Genomic DNA, 25,585 nt, shown 5'->3' on the forward strand with positions numbered 1-25,585 from the left:
TGTCCTAATTACCTTCACGGCTTCTGCTGGCTGGAATCAGGCAGCTAAGAGGGCTGAGCCTTTTGCAGGAGAAGGCAAAAACCTGCTGTAAGGATTTTTTCAACGTATGTAACTGATGAAGATACAGATTAAAGAATCGCTCTAAGGTTGTTTATAACAGAACAGATGGTTCTTGCCAGCATCTTACTGCCCCTCATACTTTCAGGGAGTTAAAGGAGAGACTTTGCTGACCAAAAGCTTTTGAAGAAGCGGGATGTCTGGATCTAAAAAGGGAGTGACTGGATTGTGCATTGTACTAGGAAACTTTGGGTGAAATATTGAATTGCTTTGGATTTCTTGCCTATATGTGAGCTGAGGAAGAGGTAAGAGGGGTGTTGTTGCTGGGAAGAGTGAGCAATGAGCTGGGGAAGCTGGAGAGCAATGTAACATGGTGGGTAGTCTGAAACTGTGTTGTATTTTCCTACTTTTCTGAGCCTGCACTGGATGATGCTATTGTTTTGAAGTGAAGTCCTGGGTCTGCCAGCCTGAGAGCTATGTTCCAACCCAGTATAGAAATCCCAAGAGCAAAGGGACTGTAGTGGCAGGTTTCTCCAGGAATAATAAGTATACTGTGGTGGTGGCTGCAGTATGGTGTTTCTAAAGGGATTCTATAAAAAAATCTATGTAGAATTTTGTTCTGACTTGCAGGAAGAGCTGGTAAATGTATCATGGCTGTGGGGTATAACTTGTGGGCACCATAGAAAATGATGAAGGGAGAAGTAGCTCCATCTTGCTAGTATTTGTCCAGGTTACATGTTCAGCTGTATATCAATACAGAAATATGCTGGGTACCTGAGAAGTTTTTAAGAGTTTCTTGGAGACTACAGGAAGTAGAGAGCAAAGGGCAGAAAAAAGGTGTGATGTTCATCTGTTCTGTTATTGTTCTTTTTGTTTGGTTGGTTTTGTTTTGTGTGTTTTTTATTATTTATTAGTTGCTTTTTTGTTTGATTAAGTCCTTGTAATGAGGGTGATATCCTTTAAGCTGTTGAGATTTTCAGTGCAAGTTAAGGCACTAGAGGCTGTGGACATTCTAGGGTGCCAGGCACCTTAAATGGTTGGGTCTCTTTTAAATATTATCATTTTTGCTGAATTTTAATGGATGTGAATGGATTTTGTTTGTAGGGGAGACGTGGAACCAACTTCTGTCCCTGCTCTCTGTTAAGGGAGGTGGGATGGGGAGAAGAAATCGCTCAACATTAGTTTAAAAAGAAAATGAATAGTAAGGAAGATACTTTGTTTAAAGTGCGGGGTAGCAAGGAATGTTGAGAGCTCTCTGTTTTGTACCTTTGACCTATAAGGCAGAAATCTCCTATCAGAAGTAGTATAAGCATAATTCCTGAATATGTACCTGGTGTAGTGAATGCTATGCAGAGTATCAGACATAGCATTTGGAACTGCTAAAATTTAAATGTTGCCCGTGTTCTCTAGAAAATAAGTGGTGAAGGAGGAGTAAGACCCTGTGACATGCTGCATGTAGTAATTCCTGAATGGAGACACTGAGGAATACAGTACAGAGATGTTGATGTCCCTGGGGTCTGCAACAGCATGTGTCCAGAACAAAGCTGACAGACGATAATACAGTTGGTGTCTAGTTAAATGAGATATGAGTTCATATGGATTTGCTACTCCTGAAATGATACTGCTGCATCTGTGTGGTGGTTTATGATGTAATTTGAAGATCTGTGGGCTTTTAGACAAAGGCAGAATGAGGTTTTCAAGTTGGATCTGAAAAGTCAACTTTGTTTTCTTTGATTGTTGCTGTGGTTTTGTGTTGTGGTTCACTTTTCCCTTCAGTTTTCCTTTCATTTCCCCTGCTGCTCCCAAATAGCAGTAATTGTCCATCTTGTCTGTCAGTTCAGAGCAGTGCTAATTGCAAACTGTGAATGTTTTTAAACCACTTCAAAAATGAAAGCCATCTTGGGTGAGATTAAATTGTAACTCTGTTCTCACCATGGAAATCAAAGCACATCAGTGTCTACTTGCCTTAGATCAACTTGTGACCCCATGCCTGACAATGCTGTGGCCAGTGTCTGGGAAGCCAGTTCATGACTTGTATAAGGGCAACAGAGGTACTTGCTGCCTGTTCAACAATCCACCAAGCAAGGATAAATTTTTCAAGCCTTGGAAGTATAACACTGCTTTACATCTGTATTAATTCTTGTCAGGCAGGTTGCAGGGGAGTTTGTCAGGATAAAAGGAAAATAAAATAAAATATTAAGCACTTTGTGAATAAACTTGGGGATGAACAAATAAATAAACAAATATATATGTATATGCAATATACAGGAATCCAATAGGGAGGTGTGTGGGTGGTAGTCAGAAGAGTTCCTATAAAGGATTCTGAGTACTTTCGTGGTCCTGTCTTTCTGTATTTCAAATAGAGTGTATCAAGATAGGTCTATCAAAGTTTATAAATCTGCCTTCCTCCAGCTCTTCCTAACTACCCTTGGACAAGGCATTCCTCTCTACAAAAATGACACAGTTCAGCAAGTCAGAACTTGATATTCAGTGAGAAGTCCCAGATCAATCCTGTGTCTTCCCCAAAGGGTAGCATTTAGCATGGGTGACTACAGCTATTAACACTGATTTGTCTGGCAAACTAAGTAGCATTGTCTTTCCTAGTTCCAAAAGCTAAGATCCAACTCAACAATGTGACAACAATCTAGTTGTGCAAGTAAAATGCTTAGGTTGAATTTTTAAGCTCTCAGTTCTTTCAGGTAAGATAAGAATATAGAGACTGTCTCCATGTAATAGACAGATACAAGAATCCAAACTGGCTGAGCAAAATTGGAAGGATGTCCAGTCCATCTAGATCTGTGTCCATACTGATGCTTTGGTTCATATCAGGTAAAGTAGTCCTGGTAGTATTGCTTTTAGTAGGGCCATATAGCTGAATCCAGTCACATTAAAAATCCATGTTCACCACAAATACACAGGCTTTCTCTGAACGATGTGATTAAGGTAACTCCTGTAGGACCTGTAAGAATATATATGGGGTGTATCTTTTTCAGCAGTTTCTGTTGGCTTCTTCGAACGCTCTTGTTAGACCAGACTTTTGTCATGCTTTTTCTAGGTAAAAGAAAGTTGAAGGCCTAGTCTTCATGCATAGCTGTTGACCTTTGCAGACTGACAAGTATAACCGGGTAAGCCAGGCCTTTGGCAACAAAACATGGTCTGGTTTTCATGTGTGGGCTGCAGGTCAGAGCAGTTTCTAAGTACTGAGCCAACATGCATGCCAGTGGAAATGCAGGTGTGGGAGAAATGTTTGCTGAATTACACAGTGTTGCATACGGAAGGAGTGTGATTTATAAGTTATGGGATAAACCAGAAAGCTATGGGACAAATCAGCAGATACCTGTGCACTGAGACGTTTGTGGTAGGGGACCTGAAAATGTAGTCTGGGCTGAAATAAAGCAGACAATGTTATACTGTAGTGCTTTAGCTGACAGCTCAAGCTGCACCAAGCGATTTTATGAATAGCTAGTTGGAGTCACGGCTTGAAGTGGTAGATGCTGGGGGCTCAAAGCAGAGAGTGAATTGACCTTTGTTTTGCAGGTGGAATACTGACAGATACTTAGGCTGCTATTTTTGTGTAAGAGGTGACAACGCTTCTCATGCAACTGGATGCAACAATGCTTTACTACAGAATGAATTGAGAATATGATCAAGCTTAGCCATATTACACCTATTTTGTCCTCAAGTCTAAAAAAGATACTGCAACTGCCTTTCTTCTCCCTATTAAAAAAGCTTCCACAGCTGTACTGTACCTTTCCAAAATAAATGGGAGCAGAGAAAATCAAAACAGGCCATCTCTTGCTGAAGACAGATGTACTGTAACTTTGCATTTTGCTGCTCTTGAGCAACTGACTTCTTCCCTTGGTAAATTCAACCTATTCTTTTTGTTGCTATCTGTTGGCTTACTAACTTTATGGGAACTGTTTGACCTCAGTGTTTGTACAAGGAGATTTAATGGAGTCAACAGTTTATTCTTAAACTTGAATCTTGTACTTTTTACTTGAGATTAAGATTTATAAAATGCCTCCTGCTGGGCTCCTGTTTTTCCCATTGGAATTGATTCCTATGTCAGGTAACAGTGCTCTGTGCTGCAACTTCTTGGTGACAGCTGAAGCTCATGAAGCTCTTGTCTGTGGCATGGTCATTTGATGGATGGAGTCTACTGAGCCCTAATTTTAGTTGAGAGGAATGACAGGAATGTCTTAGGGATCTTTTTCTATCTGAGATCTGTCTTAAAGCCCTTCCTAGATAGGAGCATCCATGTGCTTTTCTCAAAAACCAAGGAGTGTTTTTGAATGACAGGTCTGGTGTTAGGTGTTCCCTTTAACCCAGTAACAAGAAGGAAACAAAGGTTGCTTACAGTTGGCAAACTAATTAACATAGCTCTTGGTATTCATTTGATAAACATAAGGTTAAAATTAATATAGTGCATACTGTGGATCTTTTTTCCTTCTGCTTTTGGCTACTTAGTTGTGGTTTCCAGGAGAGGCCAAAGACAAGGAGTTGTTATCAGCTTGAAGTCTTAAAGTCTTTCTCATTTTGCCTGGTTGATGCGGCAGCTGGATAAATTAGTTTCTTAGTCTTGAACTTCTTTTTTCTTTGCAATTTTCTCATCTTTCTTACTACCAAAGAACAACGCTTTGTCTGTGTTACAGATCAGCTGCTTTTTGCAGTTTCCACAGTATTTTCATTGCCCTTAATGCTGCTGGCAAATTTTATGGGAGAACTGCCACTGGAAAATTGTGTTGGTGTCTGCAATGTCCGCTCATTTTGGATTTCTGTATAAGATACTTTGCAGAAAGAAATGCTGTTATACAACTGTGCTCAATATATAGACTGAGGGGAAGAGGGCTCCTCAGTTGGCTTCTATCTGCCTCTGAAAGCTGTTGTGAAGTTCTCAGTGTCCCTCCTATAAATACTGTCTGTGTTGGAGAAAGAAGTTGACTAACGCTGTCAACTGCATCACCCCAATTCTTAGCCACAAGCATGTAGTTTGTAAACTGAGGCTGAGGGATTTTGTGGCTTAAACAAGTGTTCTTTATTCTTGTCAGACTGCTGTCTCCATGGCGCTGTAATATAAGGGCTGCTCACATTCTTCCCTTGGTAAATTCCATCCTCTGCGACTGTCTCCCTTACTTCTAAAGGAAATCACACACTAAAAGAGAAATTCCTCATCTTCACAGGCATAATGAGTTTCTGTTAAGATCCTACTGAAAAATAGCCTATGGAAATAGCTAAAAGTGGATTTTATTTATTTATTTTTAATCACAATTTGTATCACCTTGCAAGATTTGAGCAGTGAACTCGCCAGCAATTAATTCAATGGGTAGAGAGGACAGAGAAAACAGTTTTTCATTTGATTAACCGCAGATGTTTGGCATGCATGCATGCTGACTGTTCTTTAAGTTTGGAAACAATCTTCCCCTCTATAGGAAGAGAACTAACAGCAAGAGATGGATGCTAACTGCAGGATCTGGAAGGTATTTCAGGTTACCTAAATCAAACCAATCAGTTGTCAGATACTTAGTAGTTGTTAATTGCATCACTTCTTGTCACAGCATAGGTGTGCTGCTGCAATTAGGTTTTTGCTGCACAAAACCCATGCTTATTTATAGCTTGTGTAATTGCACACTAGAATGGCTTTAACTGGTGAGGAAATGGATCAATCAGTAGTGGCTAGCGGCTTTCTGAAGTGGGCAAGAAAGATGCCATGGTCCAGGATAAACCTTTGAGACTCTGAAAGAAGCTGACTGTCATGGACCGTGGTGGAAAAATTTGGAGGGAATTCTAAGATGCAGAGTCGTCTTTGCTGTGGACATCCATGTGTTATGGATGCACTCAGTACTTCTAGGCGTGCTTGATTTTGGAGAAGACTTACATCTGCACCCTCTTTGGATATAAACATGAATTCCTTTCTGTTAGATGTCACTCAACACCTGCAAATGTATTCTCATCTTTGATGTGTGAACACTGACAAACTTAACTTGTAGTTCTTGCACCTCCAGTGACAGTGTCTGTCCTGCCTGTGCTACAGGGCAGCCTCCAAGCAGAACTCCTTGCAGGTCTGGTCTCCTACAGCCTTGCTGCATGCGCTACTTTTAGAATGTGTGTGTACAATGTTAACCTGTCACAGTTCTCCTCTGTCACATACCTACTTTATACACAGAGGTTCTTACGGAGAGCTGTTTTTTGGGTTGCTGATGTGCTCTCTGGAAATGACTCAGTGTGATTCCTTTGGAGCGCCCCTTTAGACGTGGATTGGTTGATGTGGAAAAGATGGCAGTGTTGCAAGGGCTTTGCTGAATGGCTTCTTTCAGATGGGTTGTGTGGGTTCCTGCCTGGCTAGCCTGAACATGTCTCTATTTTCCACATGACACCAGTGTTTTAAAAAGATCTCTATACTAAGGACAAAAAAACAACAAAAAAGCCACCTTGAAAACTCTTGAAAATCAGAAACAGTTTTACTCCAATTAGGTGGGAGGAGATCAGAGATTTAGGCTGCAATGAAGTACAGTCCCTTTGAAGTGCTGAATAAATAACACCAGCCTTCAGAAGGAAGAGAGCTGACAATGCCTGAGTTTTACCGAGATGTAAAAAAACAATTTGTTGGCTACTGCAGGAAAGGTGATGTGTTGCTTTGTTGTTAATTTCTGCTCTCATCCCTTTCTGCAGACTTCCAACTTGCCATAAACCTACCATTTATTTTTTTTAATATGATGGCAAACACTTTGACTTGTTTAATTGGACTCCATGTAACCAATTCACTCTGTGCAACCCTTAGAAAATTTAACAGAATTACCAGGATGGACTTTGATCTTAAATCTAGCTTAAGATCAAGACTGCCCAAGTAAATGGAGGTACCGCTACCAATGACTATTACTACAATGAATAATTTAATATTCTTGTATAACTACATTTATTTCTCCTTTTCTGATCCCTGAAGCATAGTGTATAGAAACAGAGGCTGTTGTATACTTGAAGTGCATAATAAAGTATGATTAAAACAGAGCAACTAGTAGGGGAAAAAAAATATGTATGTATGTGTGGGCAAACTTTAATTTTACCAAAAGAATGTAACTTGCTGCTGTTTTAATTTGTGATGTGAATACAGCAAATCTGCAATTAAGCCTTCTAGCAGGTCTGTGGGATTGGTAATTGTTTTGTAATCCTTCCTTGGAACACAGTAAATGCAAACAGTAATCACAGGTTTAATGAGTATAATCTATCATAAAACACCTAACAAAACAGTGTGTGCAGTATTATCTTCTGGTTCATGCTTCAAATATTCCAACTATATTAAAGCAGTGCAGCAGTTGCTGAGTACCTACCTAGGCAGGAGAGAGAAGAGTCTTCTAAATAAGTAAACAGAATGTATCTGTATGATAAACAAGAAGGCTTATTGAAAAGGCTTATTTTGCTCATGCGGAGGTGAGTGGAAGCTTTTTACTGACTGCAAGCACATGCTACACTAAGGCCTACTCTGTCCAAAAGATTTTCTTGAGAGATCACGCTGAATATTCAACAGAGTGCTTAGAAAGTGATGCTGACTCATAAACTGTAAGGCTTCATATTTGTCTTAACTGTGCATGTGCAGAAATTCTTATTCATGTCCATCCTTTTCAGCCTGAGACTTATGTGAACCTAGCAGTACTTATGACTTCAGGCAGAGCTTGCTGACTTTGAGGTTAACTTAACTCTGTTGCCTACTTGCTTACCATGCTGAAAAGCAAGAATTTGTTTGTACTAATTTAGCACCAACTGCTTTTTTCAAATGTGAATCTCAAGCGATTAATGCTTTCTGCCAGAACAAATGCACAAGTTTAATCTATTTTTCTAGTCCATCCTGAGCCCAAGTGTCTGAGTGTGCATGTATTAATTGTACTGAGCTGCAACTGTAGAAGGGGCTGAGCATATCGCCTGTGCAGCCCCGCACATAGATCTGAGTTTTCTAGTCTGTGCTGGCTTCAATTAGAATCAAGTTAATAGTGATATCTGCCACAACTCAGACTGTATTTTGTAGTCACAGAGAATTACTTCGCTCTTCTTACAGACAAATCTTTTGAGTAATTTGTCTCACCAAAGAGCAGTGTCATTGTATTCAGTTTCATTAGATTAAAGGTTAATTTGGCTCTGAAAAGCAATAATTCCTCTGGCAGCAGTGGCAATTCCTGTCACAGACAACTTTTAAGCAATGAAATGAACCATTCCCTATAAAAATACAAGTGAAGATGTTGAAGACTTAAAGTTTGGTATCAGTTATGGCTGTATTTCATTAACAGCTATTTAGACTGAGAAATCCATGTGCAGATGAGAGTTAAGTAGGTTTTGGAAGAAGTAATGGGAGGTTGCTGCTAGGCAATAGTTTTCCAGCTTCTATATCTTTACAAAAGGCAGCAGCCTGCTTGTGAATGAACTGACTTGGCTTTTAGAGCAGCTGTGACTTGTGTATGATTTGTATTGGATGTATTTAGACCTGTTGATCCTAATAGCAAGAGATTCAGTAGCCACATTCCCACTCCTGCCTGGCATGGCTCAGACCCTGTGATGATAAGACCATTTAAAATCATAACTACAAAGTGTATGAAATTCCACCCTCCACTTCCTGTGTGTTCTGAATGCAATCATTGTTCAAGCACAGCACCTTTCTTGATAAGAATGTTTGGCATGGGGGAATCTGTCTTCAGTGAAGTTCTTCTTAAAAGCCATCTCGTGCATCCTGTACCCTCATTTCTCCATCTTGTACTCTGCTTTGGCTGTGTGGGAAAGGTTGGGTTGAGTATTGCCCCAGAAGGTCCGTTCTGTTTCCCAGAAAAATGTTGGCAGCAACAAGCAAACCTGCTGGAGGCATCCCAAGAGCTATGCTGCTGGAGAATTGGTTATTGTGGTTACTGTCTTACAGCATCTGGGCTCTCATTCTTATCCATGCGAGATCAGAGAGCTTTTCAAAGCATTGTCTTCTACTGTACATCCTTACAGTTTGAAAGGATACAAAATACTGTGGCTCATGTTGCTTGGAGCAGATTGTGAAGCAAGGTTTATTTCTTGGTTACCTTTCCAGAGTTGGATACCTTTGTTTTTGTGCAGAGCTATGTGAATAACCCAGTCTTTGACTGCAACATAGGGTGGCAGTGCTGCTTTTGATGGTCTTGGTGCAATGAGTTCCCAAAGAGGTGAAGATACCGGCCAAGAGATCTTGCTTTGGAGCTGCCAAACTGTAGATTTTCTGTTTTTCTTGTGGCATCCCCTCCTCATTATGCCTGTTGTTATTCTGACCAACTACTTCTTGCCTCTTCAGTGATTTCTATCATAGCTAGTGTGGGCAGGCGTGGAAGATCATGAGGGAAGAAGGAAGATTTGCTTGCTCCAGAATAGCATTGTTCTTTAGATACATGGGAGCCACTAGGAACAGAGAGATTTCAGTGATTAAAAGTCATTCATTTCAAATCCTGCTTTGCCTGGGGGTGCCAAGCAGTAGGGAGAAAGGCCTTTCTTTGAGACCTGTGCTTGCACCATAAGGCAGCCTCCTCCATATCCAGGTTAGTCCAGATCTCTGAAACACATTCAGCAATCGTGCCTCTGAGAGAATGGCTGTGAAACAAATTCAGGTTTGTAACATATTGGCTGTTGCTCACTAATTATTCTGTGTGGGCTTTACTGCTTGGCAAATGAAAGATCACTTGTTTCTTGGTTTCTACTGGGTAAGAGTTGGCACACAGCAGTGCTTTGGCTAAAGGGCTGTGGTTCTAAATGGGAGATGGTTGCATAGCACCAAACAGTCCTCTGCCTATTTCTGTGCCACTGTTTGCAAATGCCTTAGAAATACTAAAGCTCATTTCAGAGAGTTGCCTCACCTTTATATTTCAGTCTTGATATCCTTTCTTGCTGTTCAAACACTCTGCTTTCATATCACACTATACTGTCAAACAAGTGTGGTGCATTCATGCAATATAGGCATTGTCCTGGGTTTTCAGCAAATTTTATTCAGTACAAAAGTCTGTCTATCAGTTATGTTTCCTATGCAGAAATGGACAGTTATCCTAACTACTTTGCTTCTTCCTGTGAGAAATAATGCTCTGTGGAAGAAAGGGCAAATTCGCTGTAAAATTAAATACATACTGAAAATGAAGTTATGCCTCTAACCAATGAAACGTAGGATGTAGTGTGGGAGCTCACATCTACTTTTGCTGTAATAGTCTGTTTCTGTGTTACTGTGCAAGTAAGCGATGTGTTCTCACACGTTGCTCATCTTTTTTGTGATGGTAGCTCACGTGGGCACAGAGTGCGCTTTCTTTTCCCCTTGCAAACTGCTTTAGGCACAGATAATCATGGTCTGAAAGCACAGCTTTACTCAGTGTAGTCTGATCACTTCTAGCTAGCACTTCAGTAGTATAAATAACCACTTTTATATTAAATACATCACTAACGGAATGCTGCTGAGACTTTAGTCGCTTGCTTAGGTCATAAAACAACCTCTAAAGAAGAGCTGAAAAGAGGTCTGTCATTTTGGCAGGATATTCCACAAGAACCCTTTGCTAACAGTTATTGCTGACAAGCAGCAGAATGGGTTTGGGGCTAGACTTTTGAGATAGACCTGGGGTCATTTTAACAGAGTGGTTTTTCCCTTGTTAGATGTTTCCCTTTTTAAAGGAAAGCTTCAAGATATGTTTTATCTTCCGAGGGTAAAGATAGGATATCCTAGGAAATGTTTGTTCTGTGACTTTTCACAGTGGAATGTACTGAAAAATATGATTTCTATATTAAATTGGTCCAATGAATGCATAAGATGGCTTCTCAGGGTATGTGAATCTGCAGCAGGTATAATCTTCCTGCAGAAATGCATCCCAGGTTTTTGCGAAATATGGACTATAGCTTTTCTGGCAGCTAGATTAACTGCCTCTTCATAATCCTTGGCAACTCACTGAGCTGGCTTTCAGGGTGTGGGTGGAAGAAGGAAAGAGAAAAGGAATGTAAGGAAACTCTATGTGTTCTTTCTTATCTGGAGAAAAAAAGGTTTCAAAAGGGTAGGAAGGACAGGAGCAGCAATGGCAGTGAATGAACTGACCCCTGTGCTACCATTGTAAATTCTGTAACTAAGACTTTTTTCCCCACCTTCTTAATTTTTTAAATTATAGTTAATATTTCTCATATTTCTATCCCTATCACATGGTATTCTCTTGTCATAGGGGTAAGCTCAATCACTGTTCTCTGTAGGCAGTAACTTACAATAGCAACAGCACAACTGCTTTCAGTGAGAGTGGCTAAACTAGTCGCATCCTATTTTCAAAGCAAACCTGAGGCAGAGTAGTTAAATGTTCCTGTGGTTTTTGAGTGGAAGCCTCTTACCCAAGCAACGCTTCATGCTAGTGTTGGTAAATGGTGGGGTGGATTTTCTCCCAGCTCTCCACAAAAAGCTTTGGAAAACACGCGTATAAAAGTGAGCAACATTTTGAATTGGGAAGGTGAGAGAAAAAGAAATTTAGTTTTGGAAAGGAGGGCTGGGAAGGGTGAGTAGGAGAAACAGGGAGGATGTAGTAGTGTCTGCACCTCATGAGACATGCTTCCTCACCAACTTGAGCAGCAGCTAGGAAAGGTGAGTGCACTTAGAAGTACAGCAGTCACCTGCTGTGAGCTTCATTTCTAACGTGTAGCCTTAGGTAGTGCAGGACACCTCCCTGGTAATCCTAGAAACTCTTCTGAATTTTTGTGTTGTCAAAATAAAATCTTCCATGCCTTCACAAACTTGGTTCTGAAATCCATGATACCCACTGAAATTAGGTGATTTCCTCTGATTTGTCATGTTTGTATAAAAAAACTAGCAAACAAAATGCCTCTGTCTCACTGTTCATAGAATGGCTTGGGTTGGAAGGGACCCCAGGGATCACCAAGTTCCAGCCACCCTGCCACAGACAAGGGCTACCAACAAGCAGATGCAGTACTAGACAATGTTGCTCAGGTCCCCATCCAACCTGGCCTTGAACACCTCCAGTGACAGAGCATCTACAGCCCCTCTGGGCAGTTCATTCCAGCACGTTACCACTCTCCCCGTAAAGAACCTTCCTCTGACAGCCAGTGTAAACCTTTCCTCCTTGAGCTTAAAACCATTCCCCGCTGTTCTGTCACTGTCTATCCTTATAAACAGTTGATTCCCCCCTTGTTTATAATCCCCTTTTAAATGCTGGAAGGCTGCAATGAGATCTCCTGGCAGCCTTCTCTTCTCCAGGCTGAAACACCCAGCTCCCTCAGCCAATAAATAACATATACATCGTATACAACAGTAAAATTAAAGAAAATTACTACAATGCTGCACAACTGTGCACTGCCCGAAGTGCAAGACGGAGAGGTTTAGTAGTAAGGCTCCACTTAGATGCTGTCATGTATTTACGAGCTGGTGCTTTTAGCCTTCTTTGTATGGGAAAGTGTGTCTTCTAAGAGGATATTTTTTTGTCAAAAGATTGTAAATAATGTATGTAACATCAGGGTAATTTGAAAGGTTAGGCTTGCAGATATGCTAGGACTAATCTAGTTGCAATAGCTCCATGGAAGGGATAAAAGGAAAATAAAATGGGGAAAGGAAAAGTTAAATATTTTTGTGATGTAAAAATAATGCAAATAGAGCTTCACTACAAAAGCAGGTGAATGATGCATTTTTACATGTATATTGAGAAATAACCCCCACCTTTTGCCAAAGATTAGTATGTATTGCATAAGGTTCCACTGAATTCATGTTTACACAAACAGCGTATCATTCTTTTATATTAAAGAACAAACAAACAAAGCAACTAGATTCTGTGTTGTAAAGAAGATGAGGTTACTAACCTGACCTAAATTCCTACCAAAGATTTTGTTGGTTTCTTGATATAGAAGGTGTGATCTGGAGATGTAGAAATAGTGAATATCTTTATTGCCTTCCTACTGCAATAAATTGCTCTAACTTGGTGGCTTATTCAATGCATAATGGATTACTTTGGAAGATCAGTGAAGTTCCTGCATATGTGCACCTTTAACCACCACCATTTTAAAAAAAAACAAAAACAAAAAAAGCAACACCAAAACGATGACAACAAAACAAACAAAAGCTTAATAAAAATCTGATAAGAGTTGAGATGGAAGGAAACGAGAGTTAATTTGGAGTTATTTACCATTCTTGGAGTGAAAACAATAAAATGTTTCCTTTTGTTTTAGCGGAGGAAGAGGGATCTGGATGAATCGTATCAAAGCAAAAAGAACACATCAACCACAATGACGTTGTAACCCACAGTAAATATTCCTTTTCCAGACTCATTTGGCTCTGAGGGAGATGAAGCACGAGTACAGATTCTTGAGGTTGCTTACTACTGCAGTACTCATAGGAAGGGATGTGTAACAGTGCATCACTTTCCAGATACTTGAAGTTAATTCTGAAGAAACCGAAGCCTTAACAATTAGCAGTATTCCTTGTAACTCTTACCAAATTTGCCCCATGCAATGATTTGTTACTTGTTTGCTTCTGGAGCATTACACAAAGTATAAGATGGCAAAGAAATCCTCACAGATGTGCTCTGATCGGTAAAGCTTCTCCAAATCAGGATTTGCTTTGAATGAGATCTGCTTTGTGCAGTTCTGCTGAGCCTCTTCTCTGGCTGCCTGCTGGTTTGATGTTGCTGGGGGGTTTGGTTGCCCCTGCATCACTTCTGAAGTGCAGAGGCAGGTGCTGTGCAACACTCCACAGCATAACGCCACCCCAATGTTGCTGCTTCCTGATGTTGTGAAGGGACGGGTTTCTGCTCACAGTAGGGCTGTGCTGTGAGGGAGGAGAAGACCTATGGCTTCAACTCTGTCTGCTTTCAAAGTATCTCCTGGCACTGATTCCTGGTAACAAAGTCGTATGTTTCTTCTCCCTTTCCAGTGGATTTCAAAAGGACACAGAGTGCCCGTGTTCATTACCATGGCTTGTAACACTTCTCTTTTTCTTTTCCTGCATACAAACATTGTGCCTTAATCTTTAAAAAATTAGGCTACAATATAAAGCACGTCACAAATAATCCTGTGGATGTTCTCCAACAACATTTGGGATTCCTTACTTTTGTTTTTGCTAATATATCTGGTTCCAGAGTAAAACAAGAGCAGAATACAGCAGTGGTAACGAGATGAAATAGATACCCTCCCCTTCCCCCCACCCTCTAATAAGAAAAAAACATCCATTGGCTAGCTCATGTCCTGAGGTATGTTGGTGAAGGTGTGAATCTGACCAGCTGTGCCAGGCATGTCAAATGTTCCTTATGTTGGTATACTGTTGTTCTCAGCTATATTTTTAGCAAGAGGTTCAGTGGCTAACTTACAGGTATTTTCTTTCTGTTGCTTCTTAATCTTGCCTCTTGGGTTCACTCTTTTATATGTTGGAAGTACAACTGATAGTCATGTTGAGATTACTCTTGCTGTACCTTCGCACACATTCCAGTGTTTTCTTACTGGACTTTCTGATCTCAGCCTCACTGTTCTCGCACAATTATCCCACAGTGCAAAACATGGCAAACAATAGATTTCAAGATTGCATGTGTGGAGGTGATGCATGTTATCTCATTTTCAGAAGTAGCGGTGTGTTGTCAGCTTTAATCCTTCATCAGTTTTTTGCTTCAGTATCAGCTTTCTGTTGCTTTAGCAACAACTGCAGATTCAGCAGAATTCCTCGATGAATCACGGAGATGGCTGGATGCTTTTTCCAAGTTTCTCATCCAGGCTCCTGCGGAATGCATATTTTACTTGAATAGGAGGGGGAAAAATGTGCCTGATTTGACAATGTGAGCTCAGCCTGGTATCTCATCTTCTTATGACTTCACTTCTCCTGAAGCTTGTCATGCTTTTTATTTATTTTTTTCCCCTCTAGGCTTGCTAAGAGACTTGCTCTATCACTACATCACACCTCAGTGCTGCTCTGCAGTTATCTGAGCTGATTGCTGGAGCTCTGGAGTCGGTGTTTGCAGGTTCCCCCGAGCAGTCTCAGTTAACCCTACCCACTGTTAATGTAGGTTGGACTCTCTGTAGCGCTGATCTCTGTTCTGTGTTGTAAGAACTTGGAAAAACGGTTGTAACTAAAAGAGCTCTCCGTTGCGAGACAGATCTGAAAGAAGCTGAAGGTATGCTGCGATGCCAAGTAGGGAGTTGGCTTTTAGCAAGAGTACTATTGATGAAAAAGATACTATTGATGAAAAACAACTTGTCAAAATTTGATAAGAATTTAGGTGGATATATTAGAATAGAAGCTGGGTTCTGGATGAATACTAATTCTAACGAAGAACACATCAGATAAAACGTTAATAACAATCATGCTTTCACGTCCAGCGCAGGGATGGACAAGCACCATTGAGTCTGCTGAGCTGAGCCTTCCCTGTTTCTTTATAATTCAAGTATTTTCCGGGTTCTTGTTTAGAGATGGTTAGAGTGGAAGGATTTCTGGTATCATCCGTCCTCCTTTTTTTCCCCCCCCCTCCTGCTGCTGACTGCTGGAGCACTGAGCTCCCTTTCATTATCAGCAGATCTAAAATAGATGAACACAGCAAACAACAACCAAAACAAACCCCCACCCCAAATCAACAAGGGAACCACCTGAATTGCACATACATCTGAATTCCCCTGATATTATCATTGAAATAACCCTCAACAGTGCTAATGATGATAAGTTCTCTCTGCTGGTTTTACCACAACTTAGTTACTGATCTCGGGGAAGAAAAAGCAGTGCATGTTCCTGGCAACACTGCTAATTTTAGAACAGTTTTCTAGCACAGCTAGTGATATTGCTCTGATAATTCCCATTCTGCAGTGAGCACAATGAGAAGCCGTGCCAGTTAGCACAAGGTGCTAACTCAAAGCCTGCCGGTCTTGGGCCGTGGGCATCTGAAAAAGCATTTCCATCTACATTGAACTTCTGGGCCCCAGGGTAACATAACAAAGATTCAGATTGGAGATTATGAACAAACAGTGTAGGTTAATGCGATGTTTCCTTGTCTGCCCAGAGAGATTAACACAAGGCTGAGTAGTTATAACGTGTTAATCATTGGCAACAGTGATTCCAAAATAAATGGCTTTTAAGCCTCATTTATTTAAATATCTGAAGGCATAGGAGGAGTGCTCCTCTGTACCATTATTTACTTCCCCTGCTGCTGCTAATAAATACCTTATGTTTGTTGGATGCCTTTCACAGTGAAGAGTTTGACTCCAGGAGGCTTGCAGCGGTTGTGGATAGTAGGAATGCAGCCATACCTGCAATGCAGCTGGCCGGAAAGCTGAGAAAGCGCTACACATTTCAGCAACAAGTGAACCATTTCAGACAAAATAACCAACACGGGGACTTGCACAAACCCTCTTGTGCACTGTGTCCTGACTGTACACCAGTGTGTGCTGTGCTGCTGTTGTCCTAATCTTGCTTCCTGTTTCAGCAGCTTTATGCTTCTTTAAGTTAAGTGGAAACTGCTAGTTGCCTGAGAAGGCCTGGAGAGGCTGCGTTCCTGTATGGGCACAGGTTTTGTGTTGTGCTACTCAGAACTGGCTTTGTATGTGTCACACCCTTATTTTCTTACAAATGGGTATTCTGATCCTTCCTACAGTGCACGCGGGTTTTGGTGCCTTAGGATGAAGTCAAAATGTTCAAGTGAGGCAGTGGATAACAGTGTCCTTTGGGCTCTGAGGACAGTGCTTAGATTTGGGATGAATCTCAGAGCTTAATGCCTTCATGCCCTGTAAGAGCTCCAGTTGCAGAGACCAGATCTTCCAGGAATGTGTGTTACCTGTGTACACCCACAGCAGGGGGGTGGCAACAGTGCTCGATTTGACACCTCTGGAGAAGCACAGTGGCTCACAATGGCAATGCGGGATCAAGCTGTGTGTGGCAGCTGCTGCACTGTGCTGGCAGGCCCTGCTGTCTGAACCTCAGCTGCATGGTAAGAGCAAGAGTATCCCTCACTTTCCTCCTTGTTCAGTTTAAAATGAGCATGAATTTTGCAGTGTATCCCTAGCAGGTAGTCACCATCTTTGAGATGACTGGTGTGTTTATTTAATGGCTTATATAATTTAGAAGCTTTGTTTTGTTTATTTGGGGTTGAAAGCCTTCTGAGAATGCCTTTTTTTTCCCCACCACGCTCTGTATATTGTGTTGTTGTATGGTGCATGCTGCTGGTTACCTGGCTGAGTTGTGACCCACTCCTCTGCTGCACTGAGGTGTGGTGATTCATAAGCAGCCCACACCTATCCTGAGACCCAAATCGATTAATGTGGCACTTCCAATCTGCAGCTACAGTGGGGGTTGTTACATTGGCTACTGTAAAATCTACTGTGGTCTGTGCTGCTGCAATCAGCCGAGCATACTGCTGATAAGAGACTATGGGCTTCATCCCGGAGAGATGGCGAGCTGTCAAATAATGAAGACAAAGTACAGGAACTGTACTGCTCCTGCTGTTGTGCTCTGTGTCTGTGCCACATTGCGTCTTCCCTTTGCTATTGCATATATCATGTCATGCTGGTGACACCCAGCTTCATAATGTGGATTTCTGGGAGCCTGGAATAGCACTTGCGGGGCTGTTAGTACAGCTTGCTGCTGGGTCACTGCTCTTCACTTTGTGAGGCAGAACTGTGATACTGAAGCCTGTCCTGCACCCCAGGTCAGTGTGCACCTGGGCACGAAGGCCCTGTTTGCCCCCGGGAAGAAGGGTGTGATCTGGCCTGGTGTTCCCAGGATATCTGTGTCTTCTGGGGGAGCAGGATCGCCTCTCACTGCAGACTGCAGTGGGGTTCTGCCTTTCCCATGGCTGCCAGGGCTGAGCTTTTCAAGAGGGCCTGAAAGAAACAGCTTGTTCTCACTGATTTCAGCTGCATTCAGCTTCTTTGAAAACCCCACTTCCCATATTTGATGGTTACTGATGCTGCCTCAGATCTAAAATTAGCCAGAACTTGCTCTTGCAAAGAGCCCCCGGGGGCTGTTTCAGCAGCTTTGCATCAGTTAGCTGGAACAGCAGCACGCTGCATGAGTGTGTGGTGCACACCTGCAGCCATCTGTCCAGCACAGCCCCTCAGATCCTGCTCTTGCTGCTGCTGCTGCTTGTTCTCTCAATACCAGAATTACAAAGGCAGTTCCTGTAGTTCTGAATGCATACATGCAGCTGTGCTGTCAGCAAGGAGTGTATGTGGGCGAGTGGCTGAGGGAGTGTGAATGAGTGATGGAACAGAGGTAAAAGCAGCAGAAGCTGTGGGTGGAAGGCAGAGGCTTGAAGCTGGCTCGCCCACCATTGTAATGCGTTCCCTACAACGATGTACACGAGCACAAAGAGCAGTGAGGAGTTTTTACTCCCCCAGCCACTGGAATTCAGGTTGGTTTTGTCTTGGGCATGCCTTTGTTTCTGTGATCTCAAGGATAGAGCCCTGATGCTGTGTTTTTCCAAAGCATGTTTGGATTTCCCAAGCAAATGTGCTGCAGCTCCCATGGCACAGCAGATCTTGCTGAGCTCCCCGCTGGGTACTTGTAGAATCACAGAATGGTTAGAGTTGAAAGGGACCTCAAATATCACCCAGTTCCAACCTCCCTGCAGTGGGCACGTTTGCCACCCACTAGACCAGGCTGCCCAGCTCCCCATCCAGCCTGGCCTTGAGCACCTCCTGGGATGTAGCATCCACAACCTCTCTGTGCAACCTGTCCCAGTATCTCACCACCCTCTGGATAAGGAGTGCTTAGCAGTATGAGAGCTGCTGAATGACTGACTCGGTGCCCCAATACCCTGAAGCAAGAAGCATTAGGCAAACAGATGGATCGGTGAGGCACAGCGGGCATGCAGTCACTTTGTTCAGTTTGGCAGTCAGTATCTGGGGCTGGGCCTGTTCCTGCTAAAAGGGAGCTTTCCACCCCTGAGATGGTTTTGTGTTGCAGCTGGACACGCAGAAAGGTTAAGGGAAGAGATTAAAAATAAACCCTCAGCCTCAGTGTTAGCTGCCTCACCATGGAGGCGGATGCATCCTTTGTGCCTGCTGGGAGGGCAGCCGGGCAGGAGGAGAAGTGCGTGGGTGTGATATTGGCATCTCTTCCTCCAGGCATGTACTGAACTTAGATGGGAGGAGGGAGCGACTGAGCTGTGCTTCACACAGATGTGTAATGCGTACTGTGTGACAGGAGGGAGCTCGGTGCTCACCCTCTCAAGCAGGATGTACCAACAGAAGGTACCTGAGGACAGAGAGTCCTGCTGAGAGTCTTTTGGTGCATCTTTCCTCCAAGACTCCTCTCACCGTGTGTTCATGTCTTGTAAACTTCCACTTTAGGGGGGCAGAAGAAAATAAGGAATGATGTGGCAGTGAAATGATCGGAACAGAATGCTTCCTTCTCTTTCCTTTCTTTTGCTCTGCTCTTACTTCCATCTCATGCTGAAAAAGATCTTCAGTTGCTTTTCCCACAGGAGATGGATTATGCTCTTGAGATTCTTCCTTCCATTCCTTTTAGCAGGTAGATGCGTGCTCTGCATAGGTGGCAGCTGTAAGCTTAATTCTTGCTGGTAGCGGTTCTTCACGCATGATTTTATTTGTTCAGACAATGATGCAGCTTAGATATCCTGTACGAGCACATCTTGTTCCACTTCTGTCTGCAAACAACTGCAGCCAACACATGTAACACTTGGGAATTTTTCTTGGCACTGCTGACTGTACCAAACAGCTGTCTGTGCCTGGTGCTCTCTTCCCCTCTAGGGCTGTCAGGGCAGCTCTTGTCATTTGCTCCTGTTCTTGTGGTAAAGATCTCCAACCAAGGCTGAAATGTGATGGAGGAGATCTGTAAATCCCTGCAAGCATTATATAGATTCTTTGATAAAACAAAAGCAGGACCATCAGTTTCATCCTTGTTCTGCCGTTTCCCACTATTGTTGCTGCACTGCTTGTAGAGTGAGTATCCAGCAAGGGCATGCTGCACCCTTGTGGACGGCACACTGTGTCTGAGCCATGGGTTACCTCACAGACAGCTCTTACGTTGCTGATTGGTCAGTTAGTGAATCTTTTAGCTTGCAATGAAGATAATGTTGTAGAGCACCTACAACAGGAATCTCACTAACAGGAATCTCACGTCAGCGGGGCTTTTAGGTTCCTGTGATTTAGTTCACTGTTCATGCACTGCTAAAACGAGACTCAGTGGTGTTTCCTGTTAGTAACACACATGTGGTTATCAGAACTTCAGGACTTCCTTTCTGCCAAAATGCCTTAGTGATGAGCCTTCTTGGCAAAAGAGATTTTGTATAACAACAACTGCGTAGCTGAGATATAGCACATAAGTTATTGAAAGGTTTTTTGTTCTCCTTTAAAAGGCCGGCAATCAGAGGAAACATTGAGCTGTTGGTGTCAGATCTTCCCCCAGCTGAGAATCAGTGATGGGAGCAAGTCTTTGGCATTGCAAGTATTTCTTCCCTGAGGTGACACTGTGTATCTTCCCTGTTGTTTTCGTGGATCTTTTGTGGCCTACCTGCGTGCTGCGGCACAGCGGTACTTCTGCAACAGGCACTAGTAGCAGTCCCAGCTACAGCAGTTGGAAATGCAATTGCTTTTTGCACATCGGAGCTCTAGATTGAAGTTGTCTCAGTGACAGCTTTAGCTGTTTTAAATATTTACTGTTGTTATGCTTCTATTGTGCAACAGTCAGACGTTTTGTCTATCAGATGCTCCTTGCACTTGCTGCCTGAAGGAATGACATTGCTTTAGGAAATTATGGGGAGATTAAAAAAAGAGAAGTCTTTGTGCTGGCTGGGAGGGCTCGCCTGCCATTTGTCAGTGTCTTTGGGAGCTGGGGTTTGCTTGTGAAAATGCCCTACAAACAAATGCTTCACTGTTGAAAAATACGAGGTGCCTGTGACTCTGGCCCTTCCTGCTGGAGGACTACTGGAGCTTTTTTGCTCTTTACATCTCACTGATGTAAAGCACCGAGGTTCTAGAATGCTTCTTAAAGAGCTGAATTTGGCCTTTATACTTCTAAAAACTCGACTGTTATTACTGTGTAACAATAGTTTCTTCTGTGCTTAAACTTATAGGAACAAGGAATTCCCTGGTTGTGTTCCCAGCTGCTGGGCTTGGAACAGGAAGCTGCCTGTAACACCGGAACTGCTGTACTTGGTACGCTCAGATCTGAACTTCTATGAAGCAGCAAAAGCAGAGAATGAGGTGTTTTGTTATGGGTAATCCTACCTCACCCTGGGTGGAAAGCTGTGGTATATCATGTACCACACATCATAGATCCAAATTTTCCTATGCACAAAACTGAACACACTTTGCTTGCTTTCCCCGATGGGGAACTACAGCTTTGGGGTTTTGATGGCTCCTAGTTTGTCTGCCAGGAAACATCTAAAGTTTCCTTGATGTGACTTTATAAAGTTTTTTAGTTTCTTACCACTGACCCCAGATCTCAATGATTCCCAGGAGCCCTCTAACTGGGGTGAAGAAACTGTTGCCTCTCATGTAGTAGTGCACAGTGGACCTGGATCCTGCCTGGAGGACCAAGAGGACTGATCCCAGCAAGGTCCATTCATCTCCTGTGCTGTGGAAGCAAACATCAAACTTCAGAGAAAAACACCAGACACCAACATGTTGCACGGTGTGTATTCTTTTCTTCCATTTACGTTTGGCCTCTTTGGAAATCACTGCTGGAGGATACTCTGGGTAGCTGGGTTTATAAGAACATAAACACAACTTTTCTTAAGAGATACTGCTTAAGAGGAAATAAATAAATGGAGTGCAGATTATATGCATTAAAGCTTTTCAAGTAATATATCCTGCTCCATGTCCACATGGCCAGGTTCCCCAGGCCATAGGCACCGGCTGTCATTGAAGATCTGGAAGGCATTCTACATTTCAAGGCTTTTGCTGTGGCTCAAGCAGCTCAAGAAAAGTCTTCGTACAGAATACAAAGCTGTGCTGCTGTGTTGATAGCAGCAGCCACTGAATATTTATAACTCCATAGCAATACATCTGCAGTGTTTGTGGGAGTGTTCCTCACAGACATGGGAGGTTTCCCCAGAGAACAGATAATTTCCTGAAAAATGTTTAATCAGCCCATTTAAAATAGAATTTTAATTAGCCTAAAACCATATGTGGACACTAATGCTCCTCCGCAAGATTCTCTCATTATTATAAAATCCCAATAATGTCTTTTTGGCTTGCTTTTATTTGTAATGGTTCTTGGCACAGTAAGTTAGCGATTGAAATGGAGGAAATATGACCCTCAAGGCTCGTAAGCCTGAACGTCAAATCCTCCACCACCACCCACCCCCCGCCTTCCAAATTTTGGTCACTTTAACATGTAGGCAGGGATCAGGAGTTGTGCATAATTTGGAGGTTTCTGATTATAAAGTTTTACCTAACAAAACTCTTAAATCTCTCATAGCGTGCCTGATGGGGAGCTTCCTTTGAAAATCTCATGTTCCTAAAGATGCCAGTGAATAACAAGCGACTGAGAGGAGGGTAAAGATTATGATCTCTGTGAGGCTTTCTGGGACAGTAGAATGTTCAGCTGCTTGTTAAGACTGTTTTCAGAAAGCTCAGATAACAAGGGTGGGAGAAGTCTCTGTGAGCTACTACTTAAAAGATCAAATATTCTCTTACGTCCTCTGCAAGTTGGATATGTGATCGTTTTCTTCTCTTGTGTGTATGAGCAAACCTTCTTGCATGCTCCTGTATCATCACACGCTCACTTAAATAATGGAGTATTACACTGCATAAATGCAGACCCATTAATTGTGATTTGTGTCTTTGCTTGTGCTCTGTAAGTGCCATGAGAGCTCTTCTTGGTTTATTCTGGGTATCGCTTGATCTTAATCAATTTATTAGACAAAACGTTTTCCTTTAAATACAATTATTTTAATTACTTGAATGCAGTAGTACGCAATTAGTACTGATTTACATTCTTAATTTGTACAGTTTCACTTCAGAGATGAGTTTCACTTTGTCTATATGTGTTAAAACTCACAAAGTACAATTTTTAGTCCTACGGAAGACAAACCTGCACACAAAGTTTATACAAAAACGTTCTAATGGAAAGTAAAAACTAAACTTTGCCTATAATCTTCATATAATCATAATCTTTAACTTTTCATTTTCTCCCTCTTTTCTGTATAAAATCTACTTCTTAACAATCACGGAAAAGTCAGCCATCACGGAAAAACTGAACAGTTTGAAAGCAATCAAAGCATGTGATGTATCTTATATATATCTTATATATAACTTCAGCTGTCATTTGGACAAAAACATTGGCAAAGAAAGACTAAAATTCGGTGCTGACTTTACAAGAAACCGTACTCATTTGCTTTAAGTGATAGTGGACTTCTTCCAGAGCTGGCCCAGGTGAGCGATCCCACGATGCTGACGGTGCAGCCAGGGCTGCATTGCTGTGCTGTGTGCCAGCACTGGAGCCTCTTGGGGTTCAGCCACACGGGGTGCCAGACTGGGGAAAGCGATGCACAGCTGGCTGAAGAGCTGCGCTGTAAGAAATAACGAATAATGCTCATGCCTGAATGGACTTCTTCCTTTTTTTCTTTCTGAATAAGATGGAACACAGCAATGGTTGAAATGAGTGTGAGAAACTCAACCGCGCAGTCCACCTGCTGGGTCAAAAGGTACGATGGTCTGAGTGTTAAATACCTAAGAGTTGCTGCGTTGTTGTTTGTTTGGGAAATCAGGATATTAACAATAGAAATGCAGTAGTTGATGGTCTGCAATATGCAAACACTCAGATTCCCCCACGACTTCTCCTAAGAAAATACATCAATAGGAATCGGTACCGGACTGCTAACAAACAACTCTTTTTTTTCCCCCAGGTTTTAACTTTAACTAATTTATTTCTTTCAGGAACAGTCCAGTCCTCCTAGGCACTGTGTGCACTGGATGTTCTCATTACTTTAAGGGAGAACATTGACGCCATAAACATCAAACATGGTTTCTTGGGGGATTGCTGAACATCACCATAAGCACACAAGTTTTCTGGTCTATGCAGGTGAATGAACATTCCCTTTTAAACCTTGCTGTTTTTCTCTAAATGTGGGAATGAGGAAATAAAAATGAGGGAAGAAAAATCCTCAAACCCGACACCCCAGGGCTATCCTGATGCTTTACAGTTACAGTTTACAGATAGAATGTGCTAGATAAATTGTATTTTCTAAGTTTTCCCACATGTAATTCACCTTCTAAAATTGACAGAGACCACCTGTTCTAATCTCAGGGGTAATTCCACCTCCCTCCTTGAACAGTTCATCTCACATGAGCAAGCTGCAGTTTACAAGCACTTCTGCTATTACCTAAATTGTTAATTGTAACGTTTTCTCCAGCTTCAGAGTTTTTTTAGCCATTTGGTGTAGGTGACCTCAGCCCTACTCAAAGGAACAACCATAAAGAAAAACCCACGTTAGGAGCTGAGCTGCTTCTTGAAGAGGCAGTGACAATTTCTTTTGTTTTCAGGTCACATCAGAGCACTGATATTTTTAGTTTTATGAGAATTACGGAGAAGCTTGAACAAATAATGTTAGAGGATAAGCAGCAGGAAAGGAGGTCCCTGTTTTACGGTGGGCACTGTAGTGCAGTGATGAGAGGAATACAATTCTCACTGAGGGAATCCACCCTCTCCTTTGTATGTGGAAAAGGGTGGCAGGGGAGACCTCACTGAAGAGATCCATTTCCAGTGCTGCCCAAAAAAGCCCTAAATGCTACAACTGATCAAACATACCATTCTCCAGCCTTGGAAAAGTTGGGAAAGCAAATAATTAGTTATTTTGATTCAAAACCTTTATTCCATTAGTCTCCAGAGGTAAGCTGTACCATTTTGATGTTGTGAACAGATTGCATTTGGACCCTTTTATAACTCAAACAATGCAAAATGCTGCTCATAACCCAAACTTTAATTTTGGAATTTTTCAGCGTCTCTGTCAAGTTCTAAACTTATCTGAAAGAAAGCAAGGAAGCTGAAGAAGAAAATACAACTTGTGGAGTTGCTTTGCCCAGGATATTCTTGTGGAGACTGACAAACCAAAGAAATCCAGTGCCTGTGAAAACTGAGGTACTGTAAATTTGTGAAGATCTCAAGACTTATAGATAGGCTAAAAAGATGCAGACATCCTTGTTCTCGGCCTTAAACTTTTAACAGCATCCACTCATCATTGTCAATAAATGAAGGATTATCAAAGTAAATTTACCAGGTGATTATTTCACTACATCCCATGCTCAGAATAAATGCAAGATAATCCATGAAGTCTGTCTACAGCCTCAGCTGCTGAGCTGAGTTCAGTTCCTGGTAATCCTGTTCTCAGAACAGAGTCTGAAAACAGAACTGATTAAAGCATACAAGTAAACAAGCAAAAGCAGTGACTACTCTAAAGCATTTATTTACTCTTATGTCTTAGCAGCAAGCCTAGCGATCAGTTTTCATTGAAAGGTTATATATTTTTAAAACATGCTATATGATTATTTTTGAAAGACACAGGTAGAAAACAATAACAAAACCAACTGTTCCAGATCTTATTAGGTGCCAAAAGGAAGACAGCCAAAATCAGGACCAGAA

At 42.0% G+C, this 25,585-nt stretch overlaps 1 protein-coding gene and 1 long non-coding RNA gene across 2 annotated transcripts in view; one reads left to right on the forward strand and one right to left on the reverse strand.

The window, feature by feature from the left end:
• Positions 1–160: 160 nt before the first annotated feature.
• Positions 161–25,248, forward strand: LOC140251629 (uncharacterized). Its single transcript, XR_011903441.1, has 5 exons — positions 161–362; positions 21,075–21,156; positions 21,460–21,634; positions 23,884–24,028; positions 24,946–25,248. It is a non-coding gene; the product is annotated as an uncharacterized lncRNA (long non-coding RNA).
• Positions 23,022–25,585, reverse strand: part of BANK1 (B cell scaffold protein with ankyrin repeats 1) — a 126,508-nt gene continuing 123,944 nt past the window's right edge. The window contains exon 15 of the mRNA XM_072335627.1: positions 23,022–23,516. Within this exon, the coding sequence (XP_072191728.1) occupies positions 23,344–23,516 (173 nt within the window). The 3' untranslated portion in view covers positions 23,022–23,343. The remainder of the gene's footprint in view (positions 23,517–25,585) is intronic.

This window comes from Excalfactoria chinensis, chromosome 4 (assembly GCF_039878825.1).
Source record: "Excalfactoria chinensis isolate bCotChi1 chromosome 4, bCotChi1.hap2, whole genome shotgun sequence".
Lineage (NCBI taxonomy): Eukaryota > Metazoa > Chordata > Aves > Galliformes > Phasianidae > Excalfactoria > Excalfactoria chinensis.